Consider the following 16,727-nt stretch of genomic DNA (forward strand, 5'->3'; position numbering starts at 1 on the left):
CTGTCATCTGCATTGTGTTTAATTTTGTACACCCATTTACAGCCCACTGGGTGCCGCCCATGGGGCTTAGGTACAAGAACCCAAGATTTCTGATCAGTCAAAGCCTTAAACTCGTCATCCATAGCATGACGTCAATAAGCATTTTTGAGGCAACCGAGTAGGTTGTTGGTTCACTATCAGGAAGGGGTGTATTTGGTAGTGTATTTGGTAGTATGATATCCTGAAAGGTTTTAGGTTTAAAGATACCGGCTTTGCCACGGGTTAACATGAGATGAGTATTGGGGGGTGGCATGAGCAGTGGTGATTCGGGGGTGGCCGGGAAGGACCCAAAACGGATCGGGCTGGAGATGTTGTGGGTATGGGGTGGTTCGGGTTGGTTGTGAGTGTGGGTGGTGGTTGCGGGTGTATTGTGGGTGACGGTCGAAGGGGTGATGAGGGGTGGTTGGGTAGTGGGTGGAGGTGTGGGGGAAGATGGTGAGGGACCCTATGAGTATGTTGGAAAAAGGGGAAGGACGCCAATGAATGATGTATTTGTGGATGAGGAAATAGACTCGTAGAGAAACTCATTTTTGACAAATTTGACATGACGAGATATGTAGACTTTATGAGTTTGTGGGTCAAGACAGCGATAACCCTTGGAGGTAGGATGATAGCCCAAAAAAATACAAGGACGGGATCGGGGTTGTAATTTGTGAGTAATATGAGGGCGTAGCCAAGGGTAGGCAAGACACCCAAAGACGCGGAGGTTGGTATAATTGAGAAGTTCTTGGTAAAGGAGTTGATAGGGTGATTTGTTGGAGAGGGTGTGACTGGGCATTCTGTTAATGAGGTAGTTTGCGGTGGCTAGAGCTTCTACCTAAAAGGAGACAGGGAGATGAGATTGATGTAGAAGAGTAACCACCGTTTCAATGAGATGGCGATGCTTACGCCCAGCCACCCCATTCTGTTCGGGAGTGTATGGACAGGAGGTTTGATGTATAATTCTCAGGGATTGCAGAAACTGGCCAAAGATGTTATTTACATATTCCTTTCCATTGTCACTTCGAAAAAGTTTAACATGAGAATTGAATTGTGTTTTGACCATTTTTTCAAAAGTGACAAAGGTGGTGTATGCCTGTGATTTGTGTTTTAGTGGGTACAACCAAGTGTATTTTGTAAAATCATCCATAAAACAAATATAATAGCGAAAACCAGCAAATGAAGGAACAACAGTAGGACCCCATAGGTCAGAATGAATAAGTTGAAAAGGTGCAGTTGTACGCTTCTCAGATAAAGTAAAAGGTAATTTATGAGATTTAGCAATTGAACAGGAGTCACAATTGTTTACATGAATGGAAGAAAAACCTAATTGAGACATTAAAGAATTTATTATTTGAGTAGACGGGTGACCCAGACGACTGTTCCACAACAGACTGTGGCCATCAGCCGAAAGAGCCACCGGAGCCACAGGAACGCTTTCTGAAACTGGGTGGGCAGACGAACTTGTGCCACGAAGAACGTACAGACCATGCTCACAGGGGCCCTGAAAAATCACCCTCTTGGTAGTATTGTCTAGGATTTGAAAATCATTAGAAGTGAACAAGAGTGAGCAATTATTGTCTTTTGTGAATTGGTGAACTGAAAGGAGATTGGTTTTAATAGAAGGGACGTGGGTAAGATTACCTAGGTAAAAGATAGCGGTGGGGTTTTTAATGGTACCCGTGCCAGTGTGAGAAATATTAAGGGACTCACCATTGCCAACAGTAATACCATAGAAGCTATGATATGGATTTGGAGCGTTAAGCTTGGATAGATCAGAAGTAACGTGCATGTTGGCTCCAGTATCCAATAGCCATTCAGAGGAAGGGTCGGCTTGAGATGCATACTTGGCACGGTTATCACTATTCGGCTCTCCTCATACCGAAACCAGCAACGAACAGCGATGTGTCCTGTTTTCTGAAAGATTTGACAAGTTGGACGATCCCGCTCGTAAGTGCCCTGCCCGCCGCTGGAAGATGACTGCCCGCCACTGCCGAAGGAGTGCAGGCTGTTGTTGCTGCCGTGCTGCTGACCGTCGTACGGCGGACGACTGCCATGCCGACCACTGCGCCCGCGGCCTCCGCTGTTTCTGCCGTAGCCGCCGCGGCTCTCCGGCCGGCCGCTACCACGCCCCCCGCGATAGTTCTGGCTTGCGGTGAGGGCGGTGGCCGGTTCCATAACAGCGGCTTCTCGGAGAAGAAGTTTGCTCTCCAGATCTACGTTGATTTCTTCACTTTTTAGCCACGAGAAGAGAGTAGCCAGGTCAACGGGCGTTGGACTGATGCGAACCGCCTGTTTAATGGAGGAGTAAGCTGATGGGAGCCCCCGAACGACGCACATGACGAGATCTTTTTCGGGAATGATTTCGTTCACGATGTCGAGGGCTGTGATGATGGTGGAGACCTCGTCTAAATACTCCGCCATAGTTTTCGTGCCTTTGGTAATTGTGTGGAGACGATCACGCAATTGAAAAATATGAAAGTGGGAAATTGATGCATAGCGTGTTGCGAGGGCCGTCCATAGGGCTGAAGCAGTTGTGTAGGATCAGACGTGTTTCTGAACCGTGGGAGAGATGACCGCAATTAAACATGATCGGATCTGGCCATCCACGGCTTTCCAGGCGGCATGGGCCGGATTGGTTTTTTCTGATTTGTCCGTGGCGGTGATGACTGCCGGCGGCGGTTCTGTGCTTCCATCGACGTATTTGAGAAGATAATTGGCCTCAAGGGCTGTAAGAACGGTGATTTTCCATGTAGGGTAATTTTTGTCTGATAATTTTTCGAGAATCAGGGCATGAAGATGCCTGAGAAGGAGTTTAACGCCAGAAGGAAGTGAATCGAGAGGATCCACCTTAGTTGTCATGGCTGCCACCGCCCAAGAGAAGAGAGGGAACGATCGGTGCCCTAAAGAGAGAAAAAGAAACCTAGAGAAAAGAAGATCTAGGTTTTCTGTCTCTTGATACCATGAAGGAATATTGATTGTATTAAAGTGTTAACCTAATAAGGAAATACATGGGAGATATATATAGGAGATATATATAGGAGATATAGGAAGGAGTACTAATCCTAATAGGACTAGGATTAAGGAGTACTAATCCTAATAAGACTAGAATTAGTACACAGTAAATACTAATATTATTTTATACTATTTATTTTATACTATCTGTTATTAATATGGAGTAACATATAATAGTGAAAAAGAAAAAAGAGTAACATATAATATATATTTGAAGTCATAATTTTAAAAGTACAACATATTCAATGTTAAAATCCTTAAAAGCCAAATACATATATAAAATTTAAATCCTAAATTTTTAAGATTGTAAAGTGGTCAATATCTATCGACAAAGGTAAAATTCATTGCACCCGCTATTTATTATTACATAGATATAAACATTATGCGATAATAATATATTTAGTATAATCTCATAAAACATGGTTTAAAGTGGATAGTAATCGGCAATTTAAAATACTAGGGATCGTTTGGTTTGAATTCAAGTTATGATCAGATTAATTATGATGTGATTAGTTATGTTGGGGTAAGTTACGATAAAATTATGTTTTGTTAAGTGTTTAGTTTGTTGTATTCAAAATAATGAATTTTAAGAACAATTTATTCGTTTACAAAAATGCCCTATATGAATGTAAAAAGTAATGTAACAAGAGGGTTGAAAGAGAAATTTCTGTCATTTACTTATTTTATTCCGGGATTACTATACCACCCAAGGGAAGAGATAATTTATTTCGATACTAATTATTAATTTCGAGATAAGTTATTCCAAACTTGCCAACCAAACAACAAATTAAGTGGTACTATAATTTAATCCCAAAACTATTTGATATTATCTTTCACACCAAACAATCCCTAAAAAGTGAATCTACGAAGAAGTGACGATTTGTCAAAAATATGTAAAATAAAAGCAAAAAAATCATGATAAAATATTTTTAAAAAATATAACAAATAATCATTCATGACTATAACAAAGATAAAATAATATGATAAATGAAAGTTTAAAAAAGCAACAAATTACTACTAGAACATTAAGAAAAAAAAACCTTATAATAAAAAATATTAAAATTATATTTAGCAAATAATAATAAAAAAAGAGTCCCTTTTTTATTAACACAACCCTCTTCAAGGTTTAATTCTTGTACACGGCAGCTGAGATTCCCATCTTTGTTGTGCAGTCGCTCTACTCCCCCAATTTGAACTCTCTATCGGCGATCTCTTTCTCCGGCGAAGTATTTCGGTAAGTTTCTTATCTCATCTCTTATGTTTTCTTCTTCCGTTCATTTCACATTTGAAAAACCCTAACCCCTTTTTTGATTGCGAGTTCAAAGCACCAACTTCGATGTAGGTTTTACAATGTTTTTTTTTTTTTGAATTCTTCATGTTCATTGTGTTGTCATATTGGATATTAAGTTTAATCATAAGGTGAGGTGCCGGAGTCTTCGTAGTTTGTTTAAGAGATCTGTATTAGAGTAATCTTAGCGACTGTAAATAAAGTGGGTATATTGGGAAATTCATAGGGAAATTGGATTCGTTCAGGATTGAGGTGTTATTGTTGTTGTTCACTGTAATAATAAGGGAAAAAAAGTGAAAGGGGTGTAAAAGATGGAAACTTTATCACTTCCCAGGAATTGTGGTGTAAAGTTTAGTTAATGGGGTTCAATTTGAAGAATCTTATGAGCTTGTAAATATGATGTCTGCCTAAGTCAATTGTCTATATCATCATTTGCGACTTTTAAGCGCTTGGGCCTTAATTTTTACTTGATGCTTGGAGTCTAGAGGTATACTTGTGGCTTACATTAGGTCTGTTACGTGTGATGGAGCTAAAACTCGGGTTAAAAATTTGTAAGGGCAATTCAATTAGTTTAGGATTGAGGAGTTATTGTTGTTATACTCTTATATAACGAAGGGAAAAAGTGGAATGGGTGTAAAAGATGGAATTTTCATCATCATTCAATGTTTTTGTTATCAAATTGTTACTTTTCAGCAGTTGGGTTTTACAGTTCTTTGTGAAATGTGTTGGTTTGTGCTGCATATTGGAGCTTCAATTTCTGCAGCTCTCTAAATGTGTTGCAATTGTTGTTTGGAATTAAGGTTTGGTCATGTTGGTATACTTACATTAAGTCTGAGTCTTGTTAGTTTCTTAAAGGATCTGTATTTTCTTGGCGAATATAGAAACCTCTAGTGTTAGAGAGATATTTGTCGAGTGGAATGACACTGATCCAAATAGAATGGATATTGAAGATTCATAAGCCCAGTTCTAACTAGTTTAGGATTGAGGAGTTTTTGCTTTTCTCTTACAGAATAAGGATGAAATAGGCTAGATCGTAAAAGATGGTTTTATTATCGCCAGATTCTGCTTTTGTGCAAATGGGGTGTAAGGTCTAGTTACTGGGGTTCTATTTCAAGAATTTCTTGAATGCTTAAATAAATTGACTGCCTATTCAACGGTCTTATGAAATCTCGAGTTTTCATTAATTTAGGTAGGCAATGGCCATTTACACTCCAGAAGCTGTGAAGCTTTTCTGGAGGCTGATGGAATTGTGATTGTTTTCCGTGTTTAATTTTACTCTGATTTTGTTCAAGTCAGAACGAAGTCTTAGATCAATTTTCCTTTCAAAATGTATTAATAGACATACTTCATACTTGTGTCCTTTTATGTTTAGAATGAAGACATGTTGGTGCTTATTAAAATCATGGCAGTGTGCAAGAATACAGAGGATAAAGTTGTTATATTGCTTTCGAAATGTGTTGTTGTTGTAGCTTTAAAAGGTTCATGCTGGTTTTACATTTGTGTCCAGTGCTTGTCGGGACTATTGTTCACAAAAAATATCTGTTATGCTTCCATCCCAGCTCAATGGATTTTCTCTCTAAAATTTCATTCTCTCCATCAGGCTAGCTAACCTTCATTCTGCAAGTTGCTAGGACAATTGAATAGGAGAGGTATAAATACTTGGGAGGAAATTGAGGACAAGGGTACATTTGGATTGACATGCAGTTGCGCACTTCATTCCAAGTTTACGTCTTCCTTCTTTATTCTTTTGTATCAGGACGAAGAAATGAGTTGCTTGTACTGTTAGCAAATCTATACTTACCTTAGGTCATGTATTTTTTATGAGCTTTTTTGCCCTATTAAAGCATTATAGCTGAAGAGTACTTTTGCACTTGCTTACATATTGGAGAATTTTTGCTTTCTATGTCAAAGTAGCTGTGGCATAGCTTAATGCAGTTTCTTTATTTTAACTACTTTCGCATCTTTAGCGACTAACTGCAAAATAGAATTCATGGTAAAGACAGCAAGACGGAAGTGTCCTAAATGCTTCCTTTGTGCTTGCACATATATAATTCCCTCGTTGTCTAAAAATTGCAGGATTTAAGATCTGCTAGCTTTAACAATGGCGTCTTCATATCTACCTGCAACCACAGATTCACTAGCTCAGGCTTCTGAGGCTACAACCCCATCTGAGGCTATCTCCATTCTCTACCGCATCCTTGAGAACCCTTCATCATCTTCCGAGGCCCTAAGGATCAAAGAGCAGGCAATCTTCAATCTCTCTGACCTCCTAAGTCAAGAGAAGAGGGCTGAGGATCTCCAAAAGCTTCTTGTCCAGTTGCGTCCCTTCTTCTCTTTAATACCCAAGGCAAAAACAGCCAAAATTGTTAATAAAGGAATTGTTGATGCGGTGGCTAAGATACCGGGTACATCTGACCTTCAGATTACACTTTGCAAAGATATAGTGCAGTGGGCCCGTTCGGAGAAACGAACTTTCCTTCGTCAGCGGGTTGAGGCAAAACTTGCAGCTCTTTTGATGGAAAACAAAGAGTATTCTGAAGCATTGACACTCCTTTCAGGGTTGATCAAGGAGGTGAGAAGATTGGATGACAAGCTTCTTCTTGTGGAGATTGACTTGCTGGAGAGCCAGCTCCATTTCTCATTGAGAAATCTTCCCAAAGCCAAGGCTGCACTTACTGCTGCTCGAACAGCCGCCAATGCTATTTATGTCCCTCCAGCTCAGCAAGGTGCCATTGATTTGCAGAGTGGGATACTCCATGCAGAAGAGAAGGATTATAAAACTGCTTACAGCTATTTCTATGAGGCATTTGAAGCATTTAATGCCCTTGAAAATCCCCAGGCACTATACAGCCTTAAGTATATGTTGCTATGCAAAATCATGGTCAGCCAGGCTGATGATGTTGCAGGAATAATATCAACCAAGGTTGGATTGAATTACCAGGGGCCAGAAGTTGATGCAATGAAAGCTGTTGCTGATGCCCACTCCAAGCGATCTTTGAAGCTCTTTGAGACTGCTCTTCGCAACTTTAAGGCTCAGCTAGATGAAGATCCTATCGTCCATAGGCACCTTTCTTCGCTCTACGACACTTTAATGGAGCAGAATCTTTGCAGGTTGATCGAGCCTTTCTCAACAGTCGAGATTGCTCATATTGCTGAGTTGATTGAGTTGCCAGCTGACCATGTTGAGAAGAAGTTATCTCAAATGATATTAGACAAGAAGTTTGCTGGAACTCTGGACCAGGGTGCTGGATGCCTTGTAATTTTTGAGGACCCTAAGCAAGACGCCATTTACCCGGCTACATTGGAAACCATTTCAAATATGGGGAAGGTTGTTGACAGTCTGTTTGTAAGATCCTCAAAGATAGTGGCTTGAGTTTCAGATCCTCCATCTATGACTTGTATTTCCTGAGCTGCAAGCAGATACTGCTTTAGGCTTCAGCGCGTTTTGTTGTGTTTTATGCTTCATTTCTAAATACATTTGAACTTAGTATAAACCTTACATGGCTGGAGTTACCAATGAGCAAGTTCAACTAAACTTCTTAGATGTTTTATGACTCTATTTTTCATCGATGCTGTGAGATGTTTGAACTATTTAATTATCAGCTTTATTTCTTATAGTGACTGTATCTTTGTGTTTGTGTATCTGTCTTTTAATTTGAACCTTGGTTATTTTTTTTAAAATCTTTTTTTGGTGTTTATGCTTATTGTTTACTTGATTACTGTTATGAACTTTACTTCTTGTTACCTGACATTAAATAATGTTTACTTTCTTATATTTAGTAAATAATTCCTTAATATAGTTACATGTTTGAGTTTGATCAAGTTTCCAATTTTTTTTTTTGGTTAGAGGTGCTTTCTAAAAACTGTAATAATAATTGTGCTCATTGATCAATTGAAAAATACTTTTATCAACACAGTATATAATTTAATATTCCATATGATACGTTAGATGAAACTATTTTTCTCTTCGTTATATAATTTTCAATTTTAAGTTTTCGTGTACGAGTCTTATACGTAAATTTGGATAAATTTGACTTTAATGTGAATATCTTGAGTCTTATATAAATTTGATGTTTTTCTCTTAATTATATAATTTTCAATTTCGAGCTTTCGTGTATAAATTTTATATATAAATTTGAATTAATTTAACTTTAATGCGAATATCCTGAGTCTTACGTAATAAATTTAAATTAACTTATGCAATGAATTACTTTGACCTTAATTCCCATATATCAAAATTATTATTTTTATAATAAAAAATTATTCTCGATTTTCTCTCACTACTAGTAGTCTTCTGGTTTTATTCTCGATTTTCTTGCTCACTCTTTCGGAGGTCTCTCTAGTCATCTTCAGCTATAGATCCACACACAGGTAAACCCTTTTTCTCTATCTCTTTTTTTTTTTATCTCTCTTCATCAATTTCACGCATTTTTACATCGATATGTTTGAATTATTTATATTTTATGGAAAAAATGATATTTTTTTGATCAATTCTGGGTACAGCAGTGTAAATATAATTTTTTTTTGTTTATTTTGTAATAATTTTCATTAAAATAAATATAATTGTAATGTAAGAGTTGCTGACATGTTGTTGAGTTGTTTGTAGTCATTAATTTGGAGGTTTTTGTTTTTGGTGTGGAATTACTTGTTTGGATCTTCAACATTTTAGTTGCTGATCTAAAAGTTTAAAATATATGGTATACCATCTAGAGGTCTCAGGGTTCAAATTCCAGAAGAGAGCACCAGTGATTTCTGGTGGAGTTGGTAGATATTTCGTGGAATTAGTTGAGATGTGTGTAATTTTGGTCTAGACACCATGATTATCTAAAAAAAAATTAATGAAAAAAACGATATACCATCTTAGGACTTGAAAATTGAGTTTTTTTTTGGTAGTAGTATGTTGATTGGAGGACGAGACATGGGTCAACGATAGACTTGCTCCATTGGTGATCTGTAGGTTGTAAGGCTGCGTATTGTTTACATCGACATATCTCCCTGTCCCGCCACTATCAAGAGAGCACTTTGTGCGTGTGGTATGCCTCTTGCACTTGTGATAATTGACTTGGTTATAATGACCACATTGCTGAATGAATTGTTGTTGTTTCACTATGTGGATTTCTTCTTCTTTGTTGTCTATCCTAAAAGAATGCCAACTGACTTAGGGAGAAAAACTTGTTTTAGTTAGTTGATGGAATTTGAGGAACTGTAGTATGCTTTTTCATTTTTCTTTTCTCTCTGTGAGTTTTTCTGGCCAAGGAGATGTGTGTAAGTAATTGAAATGCTGATTTGTGTTGCTTTTCTACTTTTGGCAAGCAGTCTAATCATTTTTACTCCCTCCATTACTTTGTACATGTCCCTTATACTAAAAATAGATCTACTATTGACTTGTCCATTTTAGCTAATCAAGAGAGATTTGTTACTTTCTTTCAATATTACCCTTATCATTAAGTAACTATGCAAACTTAGATTTTCAAAGCATAATTAATAACGGTAATTTAGTGTAACAAATTGTGCCTAGTAAATAGAGATGGAGGGAGTAAGTAGGGTGGTGAAGATATACACTACCTAATGAGTAGCTATGTACATGAAGTTTCCATTTGCCTAGTCATACCTGCGTCAAACAAGAATGAAGGGTGTTTTATTTTGATTACATTGCTCAAAATATACACTAATTACCTACTGATAATTGGATCACATTCCAATGCCAGATTCATACCCAAATTCAGAATTCACAAACCAGTCCCTGAAAAGTAAGTGAGTGGTCTGTAGTCGTTTGGGACTCTGACAGCCATTGCTATAAAAGATTAAGAATTTCCTACTTGTGAGTTGTGACAGCAGCCAGCGACATAGGTAGAATGCACTTACAATAATGTGATGTTTACTTGCTGGGATAAGAGAGCTGCATGTACACCAACTTAATCATCCTTTTTTTAAAGGACAGTCTTTGGAAAGGAGAAATGGGCAATAACCAAATTAGGTATTGTGTCTCAGGGTCTAGATGACACACTTACTTATTAATCACATTTTATTAGCATATTGTGGGAATCTGGTAGCAACATCAGACCGTTTATCTTCATTCTCTCTATCTGCCAGAGGGAGATTCCTTTTTATTTTTACTACTCCGAGCTTCCTGTTGTTAGGTATCATAATTGACAGTAGCAAGATATAAATTTGTGATAGTGTCGGTGCTCATTTGCTGCATAGTATTTGGCACAGGGATGACATGTGAGCAGAGTGAGGGGATATGGGGTTTGGTGGCGATAAAGCAAATGTGGGACTAAGATGTAGTTGCAATGGTATCCATAGATTACGCTGCAGTGTATGATGTTGCTAAGTTTCAATCTTTTGACCTAATAATTTTTGGATCGAAGGGATCAGTTATCTGTACCGCTAATCCACTATATTATTTTATTTCTTGCTATTAAAGAATAGTACAAAGGCAGACTTATTTTTTAGTCTATTCCGTTTACCTTTGAGAGCTCTGTGAACAATTACATGGCATTTATATTGTAAATAACCAGGATGTATTTGGTACCTCATTACTCTTTCTGGGAAGTTAATAGATATATAATATAACTGCATTCTATTTTACTGTTGTTCTTTACAGACCACAAAGATGACCTTTTAGAAAAACCCTGTGAAGCGCGTCCTTGCCTACAAATCCAGAATTCAATCCAATTGCACATTTTTTTCGAAATGGGGCGTTTAAGGCCACAATCTAGTATTAAGGCAATTGAAGAGGAACCAGAAGATTGTGAGACAACCTCTTCCAACAAAACTGCTATAGCTTGTATGATTAACTCTGAAGTAAGTGCTGTTTTAGCAGTCATGAGAAGAAATGTTAGGTGGGGTGGTCGTTATGTTTCAGGAGATGATCAGCTAGAACACTCTCTAATCCAGTCTCTTAAGACATTGCGTAAGCAGATGTTTTCGTGGCAGCATTCTGGGCAAACCATCAGTCCGGCCTTATGTCTCCAGCCATTTCTGGATGTAATTCGGTCTGATGAAACTGGGGCACCAATCACTGGTGTTGCATTGTCTTCTGTTTTCAAGATTTTGACCCTTGATATTCTTGATCTTGATGCTGTCAATATTGAAGATGCAATGCACTCTGTTGTGGATGCTGTGACTAGTTGCAGATTTGAGGTGACAGATCCTGCATCAGAAGAAGTTGTATTGATGAAGATACTTCAAGTTCTTTTGGCATGCATGAGAAGTAAAACATCAGTTGTGTTGAGTAACCAGCATGTTTGCACCATTGTCAACACATGCTTCAGAGTAGTTCATCAAGCTGGAACTAAAAGTGAGGTCTTACAGCGGATAGCACGTCACACCATGCATGAGCTTGTGAGATGTATTTTTGCACACCTTCCGAAAGTTGACAACATACAACATTCCATAGTTAGACAGCATGGTTCCTCCAAAAACGAGGTACAGGTGCACCTTTATTTTTAATCTCTGAAAGTTATCCTTTGCTGCAGTCGCTAACATTATAGTTCCCAGCTATTGACTTGGCAATCTAACAAACTTTCCATAATCTCCAGTCGTTGGACCCAAAAAATTAATAAAAAATGTGAAAAACATGCTATATCTAATAGTGGTAGAATTTTTCTCATGAAGGGGTGATTGAGTGGTTGAAGCATAGGAGTAGAAGTCCGGAGATCCCAGGTCTGTGTTCCAGCTAAAATACTCAATTGTGAGTGATCTGCTCTAGCCCTAGTGGATAGGTTTGTCCAGGACCTGTGCTTGTGAATTGTGATATTTAGTTAGTTATCTATTGGATAACTCAAGGTGAGCGCAAGGCGCAAGTTTAGTCCAAACACCACCATCATTAGAAAAAAAAGGTATCTTCTCATGGACCAATCTTGCCTTGTGGGCATCATCCGATAAGCAAAGAAAATGGGAGCATGTCTTTTATGTTGGCTAAGTTCATCCTTAAATTAAACTTCGCCTTTGCATTTTGTCCACACATGCATTTTTTTTCCAGCGCAGAGATGTCCAACTGGATTAAATAGAGCCTGGATATGGTACATTACATCTGATCTGCTTTTTGGTCAGCAGTCTAGAATCTAGATTGATCTAGTATTTCTTGTGTATTCATCTTTTGCTTTTTGTTCTCTTATTCTTCTACCATATATGTTGGAAGCATTATATGTAATTTCTTCTTACATAGGTTGCTGGTATCGTTAACGAGTACAGTTTGAGTAGCAAGTCGGAGAATGGGAGTGGTCCTTCTGAATATGATAGTCTACCACCTTCTGGAGGTTTCACGTCTGCTTCAACAGGTCTTCTTAGCAGTGTTACAGAAGAAGGCATGGTCATGGGTGACAATGGGAAGGATAGTGTTCCTTATGACCTACATTTAATGACTGAACCATATGGAGTCCCATGCATGGTAGAGATATTTCACTTCTTGTGCTCTTTGTTGAATGTTGTAGAACATGTAGGGATGGGTCCTAGAGCAAATACTATGGCATTCGATGAAGATGTTCCTCTATTTGCCCTTGGTTTGATCAACTCAGCCATTGAACTGGGAGGCCCTGCTATTTGTAGCCACCCCAGATTGTTGAGTTTGGTCCAGGATGAATTATTCCGTAATCTAATGCAGTTTGGTTTGTCAATGAGTCCATTGATTCTTTCAATGGTCTGCAGTATCGTTCTAAATCTGTATCAGCACTTGGGTACTGAACTGAAACTACAGCTTGAGGCTTTCTTTTCCTGTGTGGTCCTGAGACTTGCACAAAGCCGTTACGGGGCTTCATACCAGCAGCAGGAAGTAGCAATGGAGGCTCTTGTTGACTTTTGCAGGCAAAAGTCCTTCATGGTAGAAATGTATGCAAATTTAGATTGCGATATCACCTGCAGTAACATTTTTGAAGAACTTGCAAATTTATTATCTAAGAGTGCATTCCCGGTGAACTCTCCATTGTCTTCCATGCACATTCTTGCTTTGGATGGTCTGATTGCTGTTATCCAGGGAATGGCTGAGAGGATAGGCAATGGATCCTATAGTTCAGAATACACTCCAATAAATTTAGAGGAATATAGCCCATTTTGGATGGTCAAGTGTGAGAACTATAGCGACCCTGATCATTGGGTACCATTTGTACGTCGACGGAAATACATCAAGAGAAGATTAATGATTGGAGCTGATCACTTTAATAGGGACCCAAAGAAAGGTCTAGAGTTTCTTCAAGGAACACATCTATTGCCGGAAAAACTTGATCCCCAGAGTGTGGCTTGCTTTTTCAGGTTCACAGCTGGGTTAGATAAGAATCTCGTTGGGGATTTTCTTGGAAATCATGATGAATTTTGTGTTCAGGTGCTTCATGAGTTTGCTGGAACATTTGATTTCCAAGACATGAACCTAGATACTGCATTGAGGCTGTTTTTGGAAACTTTTCGACTGCCTGGGGAATCTCAAAAGATAGCAAGGGTGCTTGAGGCATTTTCAGAGAGATACTATGAGCAATCTCCACAGATTCTAGCTAATAAAGATGCTGCTCTGTTGTTATCATATTCAATAATAATGCTCAACACTGACCAGCATAATGTTCAGGTAAAGAAGAAGATGACAGAGGAGGATTTCATCCGTAACAATCGGCACATTAACGGAGGTAATGATCTTCCTCGTGATTTTCTATCTGAATTGTACCACTCAATCTGCAACAATGAGATCCGGACAACACCAGAACAAGGTGCTGGTTTTGCTGAAATGAACCCAAGCCGTTGGATTGATTTGATGCACAAATCTAAAAAAACTTCTCCATACATCATGTGTGATTCTAAAGCCTACCTTGATCATGATATGTTTGCAATAATGTCGGGCCCTACTATTGCTGCTATCTCTGTGGTGTTTGATCATGCTGAACATGAGGATGTCTACCAGACTTGTATTGATGGTTTCTTGGCTGTTGCAAAGATTTCGGCGTGCCATCATCTTGAAGATGTCTTGGATGATCTAGTGGTATCTCTATGTAAGTTCACAACCCTGTTGAATCCCTCATTGGTGGAGGAACCTGTTTTAGCCTTTGGCGATGATGCGAAAGCAAGAAAGGCAACTGTTACAGTTTTCACTATAGCAAACAAATGTGGTGATTTTATCCGTACTGGCTGGAGAAATATCTTGGATTGCATCTTAAGACTGCACAAGCTTGGTCTTCTTCCTGCTCGTGTAGCCAGTGATGCAGCTGATGACTCAGAGGCATCTTCTGATCCAGGACATGGGAAACCCCTCCCTAATTCATTGACTGCTGCTCATATGCAATCCTTAGGTACTCCCAGAAGATCTTCAGGACTTATGGGACGATTTAGTCAACTCCTATCTATAGATACAGAAGAGCCTAGGTCTCAACCTACTGAGCAACAACTTGCGGCTCATCAGCGCACACTGCAGACAATTCAGAAGTGTCAAATTGATACCATCTTCACAGAAAGTAAGTTTCTCCTAGCTGATTCTTTGTTGCAGTTGGCAAGGGCCCTCATATGGGCAGCTGGGAGACCTCAGAAAGGTAGTAGTTCCCCTGAGGATGAAGATACTGCAGTGTTCTGCTTGGAATTGCTGATTGCAATCACTTTGAACAATAGAGATAGAATAGCACTTCTTTGGCAGGGAGTTTACGAGCATATTGCTCATATTGTACACTCAACAATTATGCCCTGTGCTCTAATTGAGAAAGCTGTTTTTGGACTACTACGCATCTGTCAGAGGCTGCTTCCTTATAAAGAGAACTTAGCTGATGATCTTCTCAGATCATTACAACTTGTAACCAAGCTTGATGCCCGGGTAACTGATGCATATTGCGAACAAATTACACAGGAAGTCAGCCGGCTGGTTAGAGCAAATGCTTCACATATCCGATCTCAAATGGGATGGCGAACTATTACTCAGTTACTTTCTATAACAGCTAGACATCCAGAAGCTTCGGAAGCAGGATTTGATGTCCTAGGTTTCATCATGTCTGATGGATCCCATTTGTCTCCGGCTAATTTTGTTCTTTGCATTGATGTAGCAAGAAATTTTGCAGAGTCTCGTGTTGGACCAGCCGATAGACCTATTCGTGCGGTGGATCTTATGACAGGTTCTGCCGCTTGTTTAGCAATCTGGTCTAAAGATACCAGGGAAGCGATGGCAGAGGCAGAAGCTTTGAAGCTGTCTCAGGATATAGGGGAAATGTGGCTGAGGCTTGTACAGGGTCTGAGGAAAGTTTGTCTGGATCAGAGAGAAGTTAGGAATCATGCTCTTTCATCCCTACAGACGTGCTTGACAGGAGTAGATGAAATGTACCTTTCACATGGTCTCTGGTTGCAGTGCTTTGATATTGTCATTTTCACAATGCTGGACGACTTGATTGAGCTCACATCACAGAAAGATTATAGAAACATGGAAGAGACACTTATTCTTGCCTTGAAGCTGTTAACCAAGGTGTTTTTACAATTGCTTCATGAGCTATCTCAATTGACCACCTTCTGTAAACTCTGGCTTGGAGTCCTCAACCGGATGGAGAAATACATGAAGGTGAAGGTCAGAGGTAAGAAGAGTGAAAAACTTCAGGAGCTAGTCCCTGAACTTCTTAAGAACACCTTGGTTGTAATGAAATCTAAGGGGGTACTCGTTCAGAGGGGTGCTCTCGGTGGAGATAGCTTGTGGGAACTGACATGGTTGCATGTCAATAACATTGTTCCTTCTCTGCAAGCTGAGGTTTTCCCTGAGAATGAGTTGGGGCATGTAGAGTCTGACCAGACAGACGTAAGAGGAGCTGCATATGATGTTGCTGATCCGAGTTGAGAAATTACTGAATCTGTTAGATGAGAGTTAAATTTCTTGTCCAAATTTAGGTAAGAATTTGCATATTTTTCCCATGATATAAAACCACCTGCTCACTTTCTCTCTGAGGAATTCGAACATGATATTTCTCTGATATTGTATTAGATTGTGCATATTGTAAGAATGTAGAGTTCTAACCTAGTTTTTACCCTGCAGTAGTGTGTTAAAAGACTTATTGCACAAGATTGCCTTGGTCTGCCGATCACTCTTGGAAACATTAGTGCATACATTTTGTGTAATTCAGGTTATGGTGAGTGTTTTCTCTGCACAATTTGAAAATTTTGCTTACAATATTGAGTTAGCAAACTAGAGTTTCCATAACAACATTTGCAATAACAGTACAAGTTTCTTAAAACCAATTTTCAATAGGTTTTTAACTATAAAAAAATTAATCAAAGTAGGATTAATGGATATAACGACGATAAAATAATATGCGAATATCAAATAATATAACTCAATAAGGAGAATACCAAATAATATCACTCAATAAGGATGAGTAGACGATATTAGGCCCTGCCTCTTCCACATACTCAAATACTTACTATCTTTCTAAACTAAATAAAAAAATACTATCTTTTC

At 38.8% G+C, this 16,727-nt stretch overlaps 2 protein-coding genes across 8 annotated transcripts; both read left to right on the plus strand.

The window, feature by feature from the left end:
- The first annotated feature begins 4,103 nt into the window (after window positions 1-4,103).
- On the plus strand, window positions 4,104-8,002 carry LOC101258750 (26S proteasome non-ATPase regulatory subunit 11 homolog). Its single transcript, XM_004239055.5, has 2 exons — window positions 4,104-4,267; window positions 6,398-8,002. The coding sequence occupies exon 2, from the start codon at window positions 6,423-6,425 to the stop codon at window positions 7,692-7,694; it is 1,272 nt and encodes a 423-aa protein (XP_004239103.2). The 5' UTR covers window positions 4,104-4,267; window positions 6,398-6,422; the 3' UTR covers window positions 7,695-8,002.
- A 533-nt stretch (window positions 8,003-8,535) lies between these two features.
- Window positions 8,536-16,396, plus strand: LOC101259044 (ARF guanine-nucleotide exchange factor GNOM). 7 transcript variants are annotated; one of them, XR_011221117.1, is made up of 5 exons: window positions 8,571-8,692; window positions 9,218-9,354; window positions 10,929-11,752; window positions 12,495-16,159; window positions 16,305-16,396. XR_011221117.1 is itself a non-coding variant. In XM_010322612.4 (4 exons), exons 3-4 carry the CDS (start codon window positions 11,018-11,020, stop codon window positions 16,107-16,109), a joined length of 4,350 nt encoding a protein of 1,449 aa, XP_010320914.2. In that variant the 5' UTR covers window positions 8,571-8,692; window positions 9,218-9,354; window positions 10,929-11,017; the 3' UTR covers window positions 16,110-16,303. The 7 variants fall into 7 exon arrangements, 3 of the variants coding, with proteins under 3 accessions (XP_010320912.2, XP_010320914.2, XP_069153961.1); XR_011221118.1 differs by having other exon boundaries at window positions 8,588-8,692; window positions 9,215-9,354; XR_741381.4 differs by lacking the exon at window positions 9,218-9,354 and having other exon boundaries at window positions 8,551-8,692.
- The last annotated feature ends 331 nt before the right edge of the window (window positions 16,397-16,727 follow it).

This window comes from Solanum lycopersicum, chromosome 5, assembly GCF_036512215.1.
Source record: "Solanum lycopersicum chromosome 5, SLM_r2.1".
Lineage (NCBI taxonomy): Eukaryota > Viridiplantae > Streptophyta > Magnoliopsida > Solanales > Solanaceae > Solanum > Solanum lycopersicum.